Here is a 14,444-nt window from a genome sequence, read left to right as displayed (position 1 = left end):
AGTTAATTCTGTCTGCTTTATGGTTGTGGTTGCAAATGTGATCTAACCCCTAAATATCCCTGCTCCGTTCCTGATGTTTACTGTCATGTGTCTCTTCATCTCTAACTATGATGGAATTTTATTTCTCTGTAACCTTAAGCTCAAAGTAAATATTTTCTTTCATAAGTCATTTTGGTTTGGGTGTTTTATTATAACCAGAGAAAAATAAATCATGTGAGCTTCTTGTCCTTTGTTACAATTTTGGAGCCAGGGTAAGGCAGGAGTAAAAACTAGTTATAGATTTAAAACAGAATGAAGGAGACTTAGAATCATTATATTTTTCAACCTGCAAAAGTTCTGTTTATCAAATTAATGAATGAGTAAACAGAATTGATAGCAGGAACTGGTTCTGCAATTTGGTGAGTAGTTCAGAAAATCCGTAGGCATGCCAATACTGGTGCCCATTGCTTTAGATAAACAGATTTACTATGCTCTTTATGATTTATTTTTGTTTTCTTGTTCTCTTTATATTTCTTAGATATGGATGACTTCTCAAATCAATGACATGCCTCATTCTTTGGAATAGTATCATTTGCCACTATATTTTGAAATGTTCATTATTCATTGAAGAGAACTGAAATTTAAAGTATAAGGGAAAGAAGACTGGAGGATAAATGTGTAAAAATGTTAATTACTAATGTCATTTACACTATGACTAAGGCATCCTGGAAAATTAAAGGACTAGCTTTCAAGCTTCAAATATATCACGTTGTGACATTACTTGCAAAATGCATTAATAATGTCATTTCAAAGAATTTGTGAAAACTAAGAACAAGATGTTAGAGAAATTTTCAAATTCAACATGAATTAATGAAACTTTATCATTACCCAACAAAATTTACGTACTTGTAACCTATTCATTTTGGAAATATTCAGTGGGAACATGGAATTTTCAAACCAATCAGGTATTTCTGAATTTTTCCTTATTGGACTGACATATGCTCCTGACATCCAGTCATTTATCTTCGGCTTGTTCCTGTGTATATATTTTGTTACCATTTTTGGAAACATTCTCATTATCTTGGCTGTAATCTTGGACTATCACCTCCATACACCCATGTACTTTTTTTATTGCCAATCTGTCCTTTACTGACATCTGTATATGCACAACAATAATCCCAAAAATGCTGTTGAACATCAAAACACAGAATCAGAGCATTACCTACACAGGCTGCCTGTCCCAGGTGTGTTTTGTATTGATTTTTGGTGGCTTAGAAAGTTGTCTACTTGCTGTGATGGCCTATGATCGTTACTTGGCCATAGTTCATCCTCTGAGGTACACAGTTATTATGAATCCTTGTCACTGTGTACTGCTGGCTTTACTCTCTCTGATCATCAGTACCATGAATGCACTACTGCATAGTCTGATGTTATTAAAACTGTCTTTCTGCACAGATCAGAATATCCTTCACTTCTTCTGTGAACTTGTACAAGTCATTAAACATGCCTGCTCAGATACTTTCATCAATAACCTTCTTATTTACACAGTGACTAGTGTATTTGCTGGTGTTCCTCTTGCTGGGATTATTTTCTCCTATATTCAAATTGTGTCCTCCATTCTTAAGATTTCATCTATCCAGGGACGAAATAAAGCCTTTTCCACTTGTGGATCTCATCTTTCAGTAGTATCTTTATTCTACGGAACAGCTTTTGGAGTATATATGAGTTCTGCAGTTTCTGACTCTTCTGTTAAGAATATAGTTTTTTCTATTATGTATATTGTGGTCCCTCAAATGCTGAACCCTTTCATATACAGTTTGAGGAACAGAGAAATGAAGCAAGCCATGAGGCACCTTCTCTTTTCTGTTGTCACCTCCATAAGTTGAATTTACAGAAGTAGTAAGAATGACAGAAACCATGGGGAACTGAAGTAACTAACTTCTTTATTATTAAGTCCTTTAAATTGTCTAAATATATTTCTATGTGGTACTAAAATTCGACAGTGATTTTTTTTACTTTGAAGTTCCATAATTAATTTGATTAATGTAACAGTTAATAGCATATGTGTACATAAAAGGCTTTTGTAAATCATATATATATGTAAAAACTGGAATCCATACTTAGGTTTACTTTCATTATAACCCTGCAACCCATAGGGAAATTTGACCCACGCTGACAGAAATTTTATATTTTGCAAATAATGATGAACAACTTTTAGGTAAAGCAATCTTTATGAAGCCATGCTACCAAATACTTTATATTTATTATTTTACAATTTAACATTTTTATATTATATGTGTGGCTTCAAATTATTTTGTGCTATATTCTTTGTTTTTAAAGCTGCTATTATTCCTCAAAGAGAAAGAAATATTATCACATATATTGAGGATATAAAGCTGTTTAATCATTGTTAATATTTCTTAGTTTTTGAATGCGTAGTTCCAGGAATTAGGGCTTTTTTAATTTCAACATCAATTCATGTTTTGGGGGGATTTGTCTGTTTGTTCTTAATTTTTATATAGGTTCTAGGTATTTTATATAGACATGGTACACCCAAACTGAGGTGTGTAAACAATTTGTCTAGTTTGTTCTTTACCAGAGACCTCTCATTAAGGTCAAACTATTTGAGTTAATGCTTACCATGAAAATAATAGCTCCCATTGGAATGAGCATCAATTGTGAATGAAATTTCCATAGAGAGAGTATGTGCTACACTTGGGTACAAAACAAATGGCATCTAAAATCTAAGATACATTTAAGATAAGCTAGACTATACGTGTGATCTTTAAATGTAATTCCATGTACTCCTATACAGAAATTGTGATATACAGAAAGGAATATAAGATTTATTCCACAACAAGAATGGAGATATTATGATTTTTAATGAGAATTTACGTTCTTGTAGAAAGACTCTGTATCAGGATAGACGTAAAGTAGTGCAGCGGCAAATTAAATAGAGAAACAAAGACAGTGGTTGTGATCAGAGTGTATAATTGAGGATGAATTATAACTGAGGATGAATAATTATGAACCAATATAACTAAATTTATACATGATTGTTATATTAAGAATAAAAGAATATTCATCTGCTTGCAAAATAATGACTGCAAGATTAGATTAATCTTTCTATATGACTCAAACTCTTGGTTTTAATGATGAGAACCACTGATTTAGTCCAACCATCATTATAGGTAATTTTATAGTATATTAAAATTTGTATATTTGGTAATTTTAAGAAGAATAATGGATGTTTACATTTGTGCTATTTTCTATATATAATTTATATTCCTTTTTCGAAAAAATTCAGTTAATGATATTGGAAAAATTTAAACAGCCTTTACTTAAACTTAATAACTAATGTTGAAGAAAATATTAAAATGACATCTGCATTTACCAATACACAAGAAAACTAAAGTTCTTAAATATGGGATTTATTTTAAATAGAAACAAATGGGATCACATTTCTACCCGCGAAATAATGACTGGAATCTGACCAAATGCCCTGAGTTTGTCAAAACCCATTCATATTACAACATCGTGTGGCTTGATTTCTCACTTTGCTTATATATTATGTTACTACACAAAATGTTTTATGACATATATACTACTTATTTTAATATAGAGTATGACATATCAAGTAAAATGATATAGTAAAATTTTAACAAAATGCCAACATTTGTGACAAAAAAATTATTGCAACTATTGGAAAGTTGTTTAAATATACATAATGATATATAATTTCAAAGATATACTCTTTTCTGCATAGACTGAAACTAATAGACCATGTGGATCAAATAATTTAGAACAATAAATATAAAAATTCTCTAAAAGTCATCAATGAACCTGTATTTTAGTAATTATAATACATTAAGATTTGAAGGATATAGCTCCAGGATTTAAATTAGCTTCTGTCTCCAATAAATCATGAAATAAAAAATCTGCCAATTTAAACTTGCAAGAACTTTTGTAATTCATGAGTTTAATATGTTTAATATTAATATACATATATATTTAACTAGGCATAATAAATGATATTGTTTGACTTCTGATTGATCCTAGTAATGACATTTAGGTTACATGCTTCTTTTTTTAATTTTGTTTTTGTTGGATATTTTTTTCCTCCATCTTTATGAACTTGGGTATTTCTTATTTACATTTCAATTGTTATTCCCTTTCCGGGCCAACATGCCCCTAATCCCTCCCCCTCCCCTATTATATGGGTGTTCCCATCCCAATCCTCCCCCCATTATCGCACTCCCCCCAAAATCACATTCACTGGGAATTCGGTCTAAGAGGACCAGGTCTTTCCCTTCCACTGGTGTTCTTACTAGGCTATTTACTGCTGCCTATGCTGTTTGGAGCCCAGGGTCAGTCCATGTATAGTTTAAGGTGTTGAACATTTCTTTAGGTGTTTCTCAGCCATTCGTTATTCCTCAGCTGTGAATTAATTGTTTAGCTCTGAACCCCATTTTTTAATAAGGTTATTTGTCTCCCTGAACTCTAACTTTTTGAGCTCTTTGTATATTTTGGATATAAGCCCTGTATCAGTTGTAGGATAGGTAAAGATCTTTTCCCAATCTGTTGGTTGTCGTTTTGTCCAAACAACAGTGTCCTTTGCCTTACAGAAGCTTTGCAGCTTTATGTGATCCCATTTGCTGATTCTTGATCTTAGAGCATAAGCCATTCATGTTCTGTTTAGTAAATTTTCCCCAGTGCCCATGTGTTCGAGATTCTTCTCCACTTTTTCTTATGATTTGATGTGGAGGTCCTTGATCCACTTGGACTTAAGCTTTTTACAGGGTGGTAAGAATGGATCGATCTGCATTCCATTTTATTTATTGGAATTTCAAATGTTATTCCCCTTTCTCCCTCTTTGATACCTCCTCCTCCACCCTACTTCTATGAGGATACTCACATTCCCATCCACTCACTCCAACTTCAACACCCTGTCATTCCCCTACATTGGGGAGACAAGCCTTCACAGGACCAAGGCCTTTCCTACTGTTGGTGCTGGACAGTGACATTCTCTGCTACACATGCAGCTGGAGCCATTGGGCCCTCCATGTGTACTCTTTGGTTGGTGGTTTACTCCCTGGGAGCCCTGCTTTTTTCTTAAATATTTTATCAAATGAGATAGCTTTCTAATCCCCATGATTTATGGTTATTTTGTTATTATTTGTTACCTGCTTTAGGTGAGATAATCAAAATTTCCCACATGTTTTTCATATAAGCTCTGTTCGTTTTCACTGGGAAGGCCTTTCTCCATACTCTAGTCTTGCTGTACACATTTTCAGGTGCATACAAGAAAAGCCCAAAAATTTTTAAAACTTCACTTCTCTATTGATTGACTTTTTCATGTTCTTTTTAATTTTTTGATATTATATATCTCATACATAGCCCATTTTCTCCCATATATTTAAAGCCTTTTTTATTTCTTGCTTGTGTATATATATATATATATATATATATGAATGTATACATATAGATATATATGAATGTACAAACTTATTTCTAATTATATACTACTGAGTCTATATGTTAATTTTGTGTATTTTCAAGGCTCAAAATTTGTTTTTAAACAATCAAGTAGTATTGTCTTTCCTGGAGAAGACTACTTCTCCTACTCCCTGTATTTTTCAATAGACTATAAATATTCGATGCCTTGTGGAATTTTCCCCATTGGTCTTGGCATGTCTGTTTGTTTTGTCCTAGTGGACTTCACCGGTCATGTTTGTGAGGTTTTAAATGCAAAGCATTTGATATTACAGAAATCTCTAAGATCCTCTAACAAAATTATTTCTGTCACATCATCCACAATATTTTTAAGTCTTAGATGTGAAAATGGTTTGTAAACATATTAAAAATATATAGGGTCTACAACTTCCTTTTGATTGGTTGGTATATTCTGTAGCAGTCTTTGTTACAAAGTATAGTTTTATCAATAAGGGTTGGGGAGTACACTTATTGGAGGGTAGGAACAGAAATCTTTAGAATATTCGTAGGGATTATTTGGATTTAGTAAAGTCCATCAATGTCCATGGCATCACTACACTGAATGTTTTGATAGATTTCCAGTAGCAGGCATGTTATTCTTCTGGTTGAGCAGGTCCCAAATTAATTATAGAGTTGTTTATTTGTGCCAAGATGTAAAAGGCACTAATGAAACATGTATAAGAAATGCTGTCATACCACACTGAACCTGGATTACTTTACAGGCATCATAACAGGGTAGTTTGTTAGTTGCCTTCCTTCTCAGTAAGCTAACAATGAAAGATAGTCCTTAGAAAAAGGCATTCAAGTCACTTCCAGCTCAGACACCTCTGTGCCCTGTTTCCAAAGTACATGGTTTCTTTAGCCTCAGACATTTACCTTTTCTTTTTGAGGAAAAGAATTGCATCAACAAAAATCTATATATTTAGAGATTCCTTTGGACAGACCTAGCCAATACCTCAGAAGAGATCTTTTCATGTCTGTGTTTTAGAATTTGGTTAAGTGGTCTTTTTCCTTTAGAGGGAACATTGTAAAGCTATGTCTGAAAAGTACATAAAAATTCTATGTATATTATAGAACAAAGTTAATTTGTAAAACTGTTCTTTTCATGTGTATAAATATTTTATCTGTATATAAATATGTGTATTTGTATTATATCTTAATATATTGCATATTATTTTTATAAAGATATTATATATTATATTATTATATATTCAATATATTATATTACATATACTCTATAAATAATTTATATTTATATGTTACATACATTTTATATTATATATATATTAAAAATATTATATATATATTGTTGTTGTTGTTGTTGTTGCTGATGATTCCAATCAAGACCCTTAGGGATTGAGACAAGAAGGTGAAGAGTCAATGATACAGACTCACAGGAGCAGTTAAGTGACAAACACAGACTTCTTTTCATAGGAATTGGGCAAATATTTGTAATTCCTCCCAGGATCTCATTGTCTCTCGGGTAGCCAGAGGTATCACTGTCTCCTTGTCATTGGTTTACTCCATTGCCTGATCCTTTGTCAGTGATCAGCAGATTCTATGTTGTGTAGGTGAGGAAATATCAACAGTACACACACCCATATTGCAGATGGTCCTGCTTGGCTATGTTCCTTTTACAAATTGTATTATACACACAATGTACACACACACACACACACACACACACACACACACACACACACACACACATATATATATATATATATTATAAATATTCCATTACAGCCTTTTCAGATACTGTTATTATTATTTTACTCATCACCATATTTCTCCTTTATATACCTGTCTTTCCCATAACCAAAGACCACCCCTCTTCTAATTTCCCCTATAGGATGAATTATACGCTCTTATTCTTCTTCAGGTTCCTCTCAATTCTTCTCAGTATAATTAACACAAAACCCTGCCTTCACATTTCCCTGAAAATTTTACTTGTAATGTTATCCAACTACTCTTTGTGTTCAACTAAACTCCTATTTGGGCAATGAAATATTAATGGGGTATTTTCTCGGAAATAGAACAGTAACTAAAACAATAGCAATTTTAATCAGTCATCAATGAACATGGCTGAGGAAGTAGCTGTAGAATGTTGAGATTTTGGTGAACCCATTTGTCAAAGAGATCATTTGTTTTGTTTTATTCTTCAACTCTTTGTGTTTGTTTTATATTTTGAACTCTGAATACCAATACTATGTTGTGTATACAGCTGACAAACATTATCTTTCATTCTGTGGGTTTCCTCTTCAATCATTCTACTTTTTCCATAGCTATTCAGATGCTTTCAGTTTTATGAAGTGCCATTAGCAAGTAATCACATTTATGCATGGGCAAAAGTATTACTATTTATGAATCCATTTTATGAAAGTCCTACAGTTATAACATTTATGGTAGTGGATGTTTGCCAGAAAAAGTTTCAGGATTAATGGTAGGATTTTTAAACTGTTTGGAATTAGTGTTTGGAGAAGTCATAAAGATTGGTCTAATTTCATTTTTTGTTTTTTAATTGGATTTTAATTATTTACTTTTATCTGCTTTCCCGGGTTCCCTTATATAAACTACCTATCCCACCTCCTTGCTTCTATAGGGTGTTTCCACAACCACCCACCCACCCCATTTTCCCTCCACACCTGTACATTCCCCTGCTCTGGGACATTAAGTTTTGGCAGGACAAAGGGTTCTTCTAACCATTGATCTCCAACAAGGTCATCCTCTGCCACATTTGCAGCAGGAACCATGGGTCTGTCTTTGTGTACCCTTTGGAGGGTGTTTTAGATCCTGGGAGTTCTTGTCAGTTGGAATTTTTCCCCTGTTGGCTGGAATTGTTGTTCTTTTGGAGTTTGCTTCATCCCAGAGATGCAAAGACTGTTCAGTAGATGAAAATACATCAATATTATCCAGTACAGAAACTCAAAGAAAAAAAACACATGATCATCTCATTAGATGCTGAGAATGCATTTGGCAAAATTCAACTCCCCTTCCTGATAAAAGCCTTGGAAAGATCAGGAATTTAAGGCTCATGCCTAAACATAGTTAAAACAACATACAGCAAACCAGTAGTCAACATCAAACTAAACAGAGAGAAACTTGAAGCAATCCCACTAAAATCAGGGACTAAACAAGGCTCCCCACTCTCTCCTTATTTATTCAATATGGTACTCAAAGTCCTAAACAGAGCAGTCAGACAGCAAAAGGAGGTCAAAGAATACAAAGTGTAAAGGAAGAAATCAAAAATCACTATTTGCACATGATAAGATAGTATACTTAAGTGACCAAAAAAATTCTACCAAAGAAGTCTTAAATCTGATAAGAAACTTCATCAAAGTGTCTGGATATAAAATTAAGCAAAACAGTAGCCTTCCTATACTCAAAGGATAAAATGACTATGAAAGAAATTAGGGAAACAGCACCCTTCACAATAGTCCCAAATAATATAAAGCATTTTGGTGTGTGAATTTAACCAAACAATCAAAAGATTTATATGACAGGAACTTCACGCCCCTGAAGAAAGAAATCAAAGAAGATCTCAGAAAATGGAAAGATCTTTCATGCTCATAGACTGGAAGTTTAATATATTAAAAATGGCCATTTTGCCAAAAGCAATCTACAGATTCGATGTAATACCCATCAAAATTCCAACTCAATTCTTCATAGAGTTAGAAAAAGCAATTTGCAAATTCATTTAGAATGACAAAAACCCAGGATAGCAAAAGCTATTCTCAACAATAAAAGAAATTCAGTGGGAAGCAATATCCCTGATGTTATCTGTATTACAGAGCTATCATGATAAACCCTGCATGGTATTTGTGTACAGACAGGTAGGTAGATCAGTCGAATACAAAGAAAGACCCAGAAATGGACCCATACACCTATGTTCACTTAACCTCTGACAAAGTAACTAAAACAATCCAATGGGAAAAAGGCAGTTTTTTCAACAAATGATGCTTGTTCAACTGCTGGTCAGTAAGTAGAAGAATGAAAATCAACCCATTCTTAACAGCTTGTACAAAGTTGAAGTTCAAGTGGATCAACGACCTCCACATTAAACCGGATACACTGAAATTAAATTAAGAGAAAGTGGGAAAGAGCCTCAAATACTTAGGCACAGGGGAATGTATCCTGAAAATTACACTAATGCCTTATGATCTAAGATAAAGAATCAAAAAATGTGAGCTCATGAACCTGTAAAACTCCTGTCCAGCAAAGGACACTGTCAATAGGACAAAATGGCAACCAATAGAAAAAAGATCTTTACCAATGCTATATGCAATAGAGGCCTAATATCTAATATATATGAAGAATTTAAAAAGATAGACTCCAGAGAACCAAATTACCCCCATTAAAATGGGGTATAGAACCAAACAAAGAATTTTCAAATGCTTCTGCTTTTTCTAGAGCTTTCAGGTGTGCTTTGAAGCTGCTAGTGTATGCTCTTCTTAGTTTATTTCCTGATCCCCTGTAGTTCTCTCCTGTCCCTTCCAATACCTGTTCCCATCACACTTTCATTTTTATTCAAAATGAGATTTTGAGATTCCCAATGTGTGAACATAAACACACGAACACACAAGATCACACACACACACAATTGAACCATATAAATGTAATCATAACACTTATCTAAATTACTAATATAATTTCAGTTTTGCTATAGATACCCATTACTTTACTTTTTCTTATTTCTCTTGATAACAGCTCAATGATTTTACTGTTAATGGTAACAATGCCTTCAGTAATATTATTTCTTAGTTTGAAGACAATGAGTTCATTTTTCTCTCATTTAATAGCCTAGTAAGGGCACCAGTGGAAGGGGAAGCCCTTGGTTCTGACAAAGCTGGACCCCCAGTGAACTGGATTCTTGGAGGGAGGGCAATAATGTGGGAAGAATGGGGAGTGGAACACGCATATAGAAGGGGAGGGAAGGGGTTAGGGGAATGTTGGCCTGGAAGCCAGGAAAGGGAATAACATTTGAAATGTAAATATGAAATACTCAGTTTAATAGAGATGGGGAAAAAAAACATGTTGATCACAATTCTGTCATAGATACTTTTTTTTTTACCTTTGCTGTTGATCATTTGATTCTACTTTTTTTCAGTAATGTTATATTTAATAGATATTCAGTTTGTCTGATAGCGTTCTTATCCTGTATTGCAATGATCAACACATTTTTATTCATTTAGTCATGGAAACACATATTGATCAAAAGAATCTATTTTCTATTTATTTCTTTTGAAACAAACATTTCTCTGCATCTACAATATAATTAAAAAAATTCTCTTACTCTTAATGTATTTGAAAACTTCTAATGTACACCAATTTTTTTTTAAAAAAAATGGCCTCCTATTTATCATGATTTTTACATCCACATACATATGTGTGTAAATACATATATACACCTATATATTCCTAAAAATATAAATTCAATATACCCATTCTGTAAGCTAATATCAGATTGTGTTTTTTTAGAGCTGACAATTTTGGATAGGATAGCTAATTATGTGTTACACCATATACAAGGCTGTTTCTCTTGTTCTCTGCACACTCTTAGTTGTCTATAACTCCTTTGTTAGTGTTGAGGTCCTTTGGGATTTTCACAATCCACTTTAACATGCCTATTGGCTGCTTTCTGCTTGTATTTAGGTTGTCACAGTAGTGAGACTGTGTTGAAGATTTGACACACTAAGAGATATAATCTTTTACGAAATACCCCAGTTTTCTATGTCTAACAACCTTTCCATATCTTCTTTCTCAAGGTTCCCTCAGCCTCATGGTTAAAATTTTACAAGTGTAGGACTAGGGTCCCCAATGACCTATTTTGATTGTATGTACTTCTGACCTACTCTATTTGTAAGGGTTTTCTTGGTATATAATTGTGTTTTTCAATATTATCTTCAGTTTAAATCTTCGTAAGTTTTTCAATCTGTTTAATTCTGTTCTCAACTACTGGACTGCCGATTGAATCTATTAGCGTTATGTTTGTCTATTCTTGGTCATAGAAAATGTATATATTTATTTCATTTCTTTCATCATAATTTCATTGAGCTACTTCTTTTTATTGTTTTAAAACTTTTTGAATTGTAAGATTATCCTTTTAAATTCGATTTCCTGGGCTTTATATATAATTATCACTTGCAAATATTTCTAAAATCCTGGTACATTTTAGAAAGAAATCACTGGCTTGATATTCTATGTAATTTTTCAATAAAATTTTAACATGCAAGCTTTTTCGCAGAGAGAATATTAGGCAGTTTTGGTTTAGAGGATGAAGGAATTCAGATGAGTAGATAGGAAACAGCTAATGTACAAAATTTATATTTTTGGCTATGCCTGAGGCATTGGGAGAGATGTAGCTGGGTGTAAAGATTTTGTATGATATAGAAGGGGTTTCTCTTTTAGGACATAGGCAGAGAGCTTCCTGACAATAGCCTAGAATTGGTTGCATAGCTGGCATAAGGTGGCACAATAGGATGGAGCAATGTATGTGTGAACTATATTAGATTGATATATTAGAGAGAGTGTCTGTGTGATGAATTAGAGAGGGCAGATGTGCCTCAAATAAATCTGAAGAAGGATGTATAGAGTCTGGCTAAGGGGAGAGGTTAGAAGTATTGACTGGGGATATTTTAACAGCATTGTACTATTTGAGTCAGAAATTTTAAAAATGTTATGAACCAATATTTCCATAATATCTGAATGAAAATATTCATTATTTTGTGATAATAATTAAAAAAAATAACAACACTAACCGGACACTATGTTCCTAATTTTATCTAGGTTGGCACAATTGATAACAAACATAACTTATAAAAGTCTATAAAAAGTATAATATAAAACTTAAGTTCATGAAAATGATACATAAAAGATATACTCTAAGTTTTGTACATTGAATTGTCTTTATTTTCTTCCATATTCTTACTACTCACTCTACACATAAGAACTATATGGATATCATATTTAAGAATACTAGAAATTGTTTTGAAACATTGATTTTAAATTCAAAAGTATTCTAATTCATTAAAAAACAAGTCTTTTAAATGGTAGATTAAATAATGGGGATTTGATATTGTATACCTGGTTCAGGGTCATTAAATTAATCATTCTGAATTTGGACTTTTTACATCCACGGTTCATTAAATGAACATACATCTGATACCTGAATAATAGTGAAGGAACTAACTGGAACAATGAGTTTTTTTCTTCAGCCCCAAAAGGTCCTCACCTAGTACTCACCTAAATACAGTGTTCTACTGAGGAGGTGTCATCTACACATAAGTTTTCAGAAATGATTTTTCAATATATCAATTATTTGCTCAGTATGCATTGTATTTTCACTCATTGTTTAAGTGAGAGTTAAGATTAATGAAATATATTTTGCTTGCTTTTATCATAAAAATGAGACATTTATGAAAAGTAAAACAAAAAAGTTGTTGAATATCGGGTTTCTTGTGCTCTGTCATACCTGTATGTTGTTTTTCTGACACACTATGCTGTTTCTTGCCTCAATAATTACACACAAACACATGCACATGTACACACGTGTGTGTGTGTGTGTGTGTGTGTGTGCCTGTCTGTCTGTCTGTCTGTCTGTATGTTTCTTACATATATTTAAAAGCAGTTTTGAGAGTCCATTATGGGCTAAAAGTATTCTCACTAAGCACTGCGTAGTGAGTGGATTAAAAGTAAGTTTTTTTTTCTTAAAATTCAGGAGAGTACCAATGAATTATTTTGGTGTCTATATGTATGTTTTAACTACACTTTCATGTGATAAGTTTACACAATCTGATTTTAACTGTATTTCACTTTGTCTTTTCAGTGCTCTTACTGGCACCATGGAACTGATAAACCAAACAACCATTTTAGAATTTCATCTCCTTGGATTGACAAATGATCCTGAGCTAGAAATGCTTATTTATGGTATATTTCTGTGCATATATCTTATAACAATTCTGGGAAACATAATTATCTTCCTGGCAATTTGCTCAGATTCTCGCCTCCACACTCCCATGTATTTCTTTTTATCCATTTTGTCTATTAATGACATGTGTTTAAGCACAAGCACTATTCCCAAAATGTTGGTGAACATTCAAGCACAGAATAACACTATCAATTATATACAATGCATCTCTCAACTCTGCTTTGTCTCAATTTTTAGTGGTATGGAAAATTTTCTCCTTGCAGTAATGGCCTATGACCGTTATGTGGCCATTTGTAAACCCCTGAGGTATACAATCACCATGAACCCTGGCTGTTGTGTCCTCCTTGTTCTGCTCTGTCTTTTATTTAGCATTATGGATGCACTACTCCACAGTCTGATGGTTCTGCAACTGTCTTTCTGCACAAACCTGGAAATCCAAAACTTCTTCTGTGAACTTGCTCAGGTTCTAAAACTTGCCTGTTCTGATGCCTTTGTTAATAACTTGCTTATATTGGTTGCTGTATTCGTATTTGCAGGTGGTGCGTTCTGTGGAGTCATCTTTTCATATATTTACATTATTTTGTCAGTCTTGAGAATGACATCACAAACAGGAAAGAAAAAAGCCTTTTCCACCTGCACATCTCATATATCTGTTGTATTCTTGTTCTATGGGACAGGTCTTGGTGTGTATTTCAGCTCCTCAGTAACTGAGTTTACGAGATATTCAGCAGTGGCATCAGTGATGTACACTGTAGTCCCTCAGATGCTAAACCCCTTTATCTATAGTCTAAGGAATAGAGACATGAGAAAATCATTTGGGAAATTCATCGGTTGGATATCTTAGGTTCAGCTCTGTGATCGTTGACATAAATGAAGAACTTTTGGGAAAGTAAAAGAATATGCACTCCTTACAAGTAAAAATGTGTGACCATATTGCTGTTAGACAAATTCATAGATTGCAGTGACAATTCTAATTTAATAAATATTCTCTGCTCAATTTTCAGAAGAATGTAAGACTGGCCATTTAGAAAGGCATGGAATAAAT

General features: G+C 33.2%; 1 protein-coding gene and 1 pseudogene across 1 annotated transcript; both read left to right on the top strand.

Moving 5' to 3' along the window:
* The first annotated feature begins 922 nt into the window (after nucleotides 1-922).
* LOC116907281 lies at nucleotides 923-1,865 on the top strand (annotated as a pseudogene).
* An 11,448-nt stretch (nucleotides 1,866-13,313) lies between these two features.
* LOC116907941 (olfactory receptor 7G2-like) lies at nucleotides 13,314-14,243 on the top strand. The gene has a single exon (XM_032911162.1). The coding sequence runs from the start codon at nucleotides 13,314-13,316 to the stop codon at nucleotides 14,241-14,243; it is 930 nt and encodes a 309-aa protein (XP_032767053.1).
* The last annotated feature ends 201 nt before the right edge of the window (nucleotides 14,244-14,444 follow it).

Source organism: Rattus rattus, chromosome 8, assembly GCF_011064425.1.
Source record: "Rattus rattus isolate New Zealand chromosome 8, Rrattus_CSIRO_v1, whole genome shotgun sequence".
Lineage (NCBI taxonomy): Eukaryota > Metazoa > Chordata > Mammalia > Rodentia > Muridae > Rattus > Rattus rattus.
Note: the sequence above shows the minus strand (reverse complement) of the source record. Positions and strands in the feature narration are given on the sequence as shown.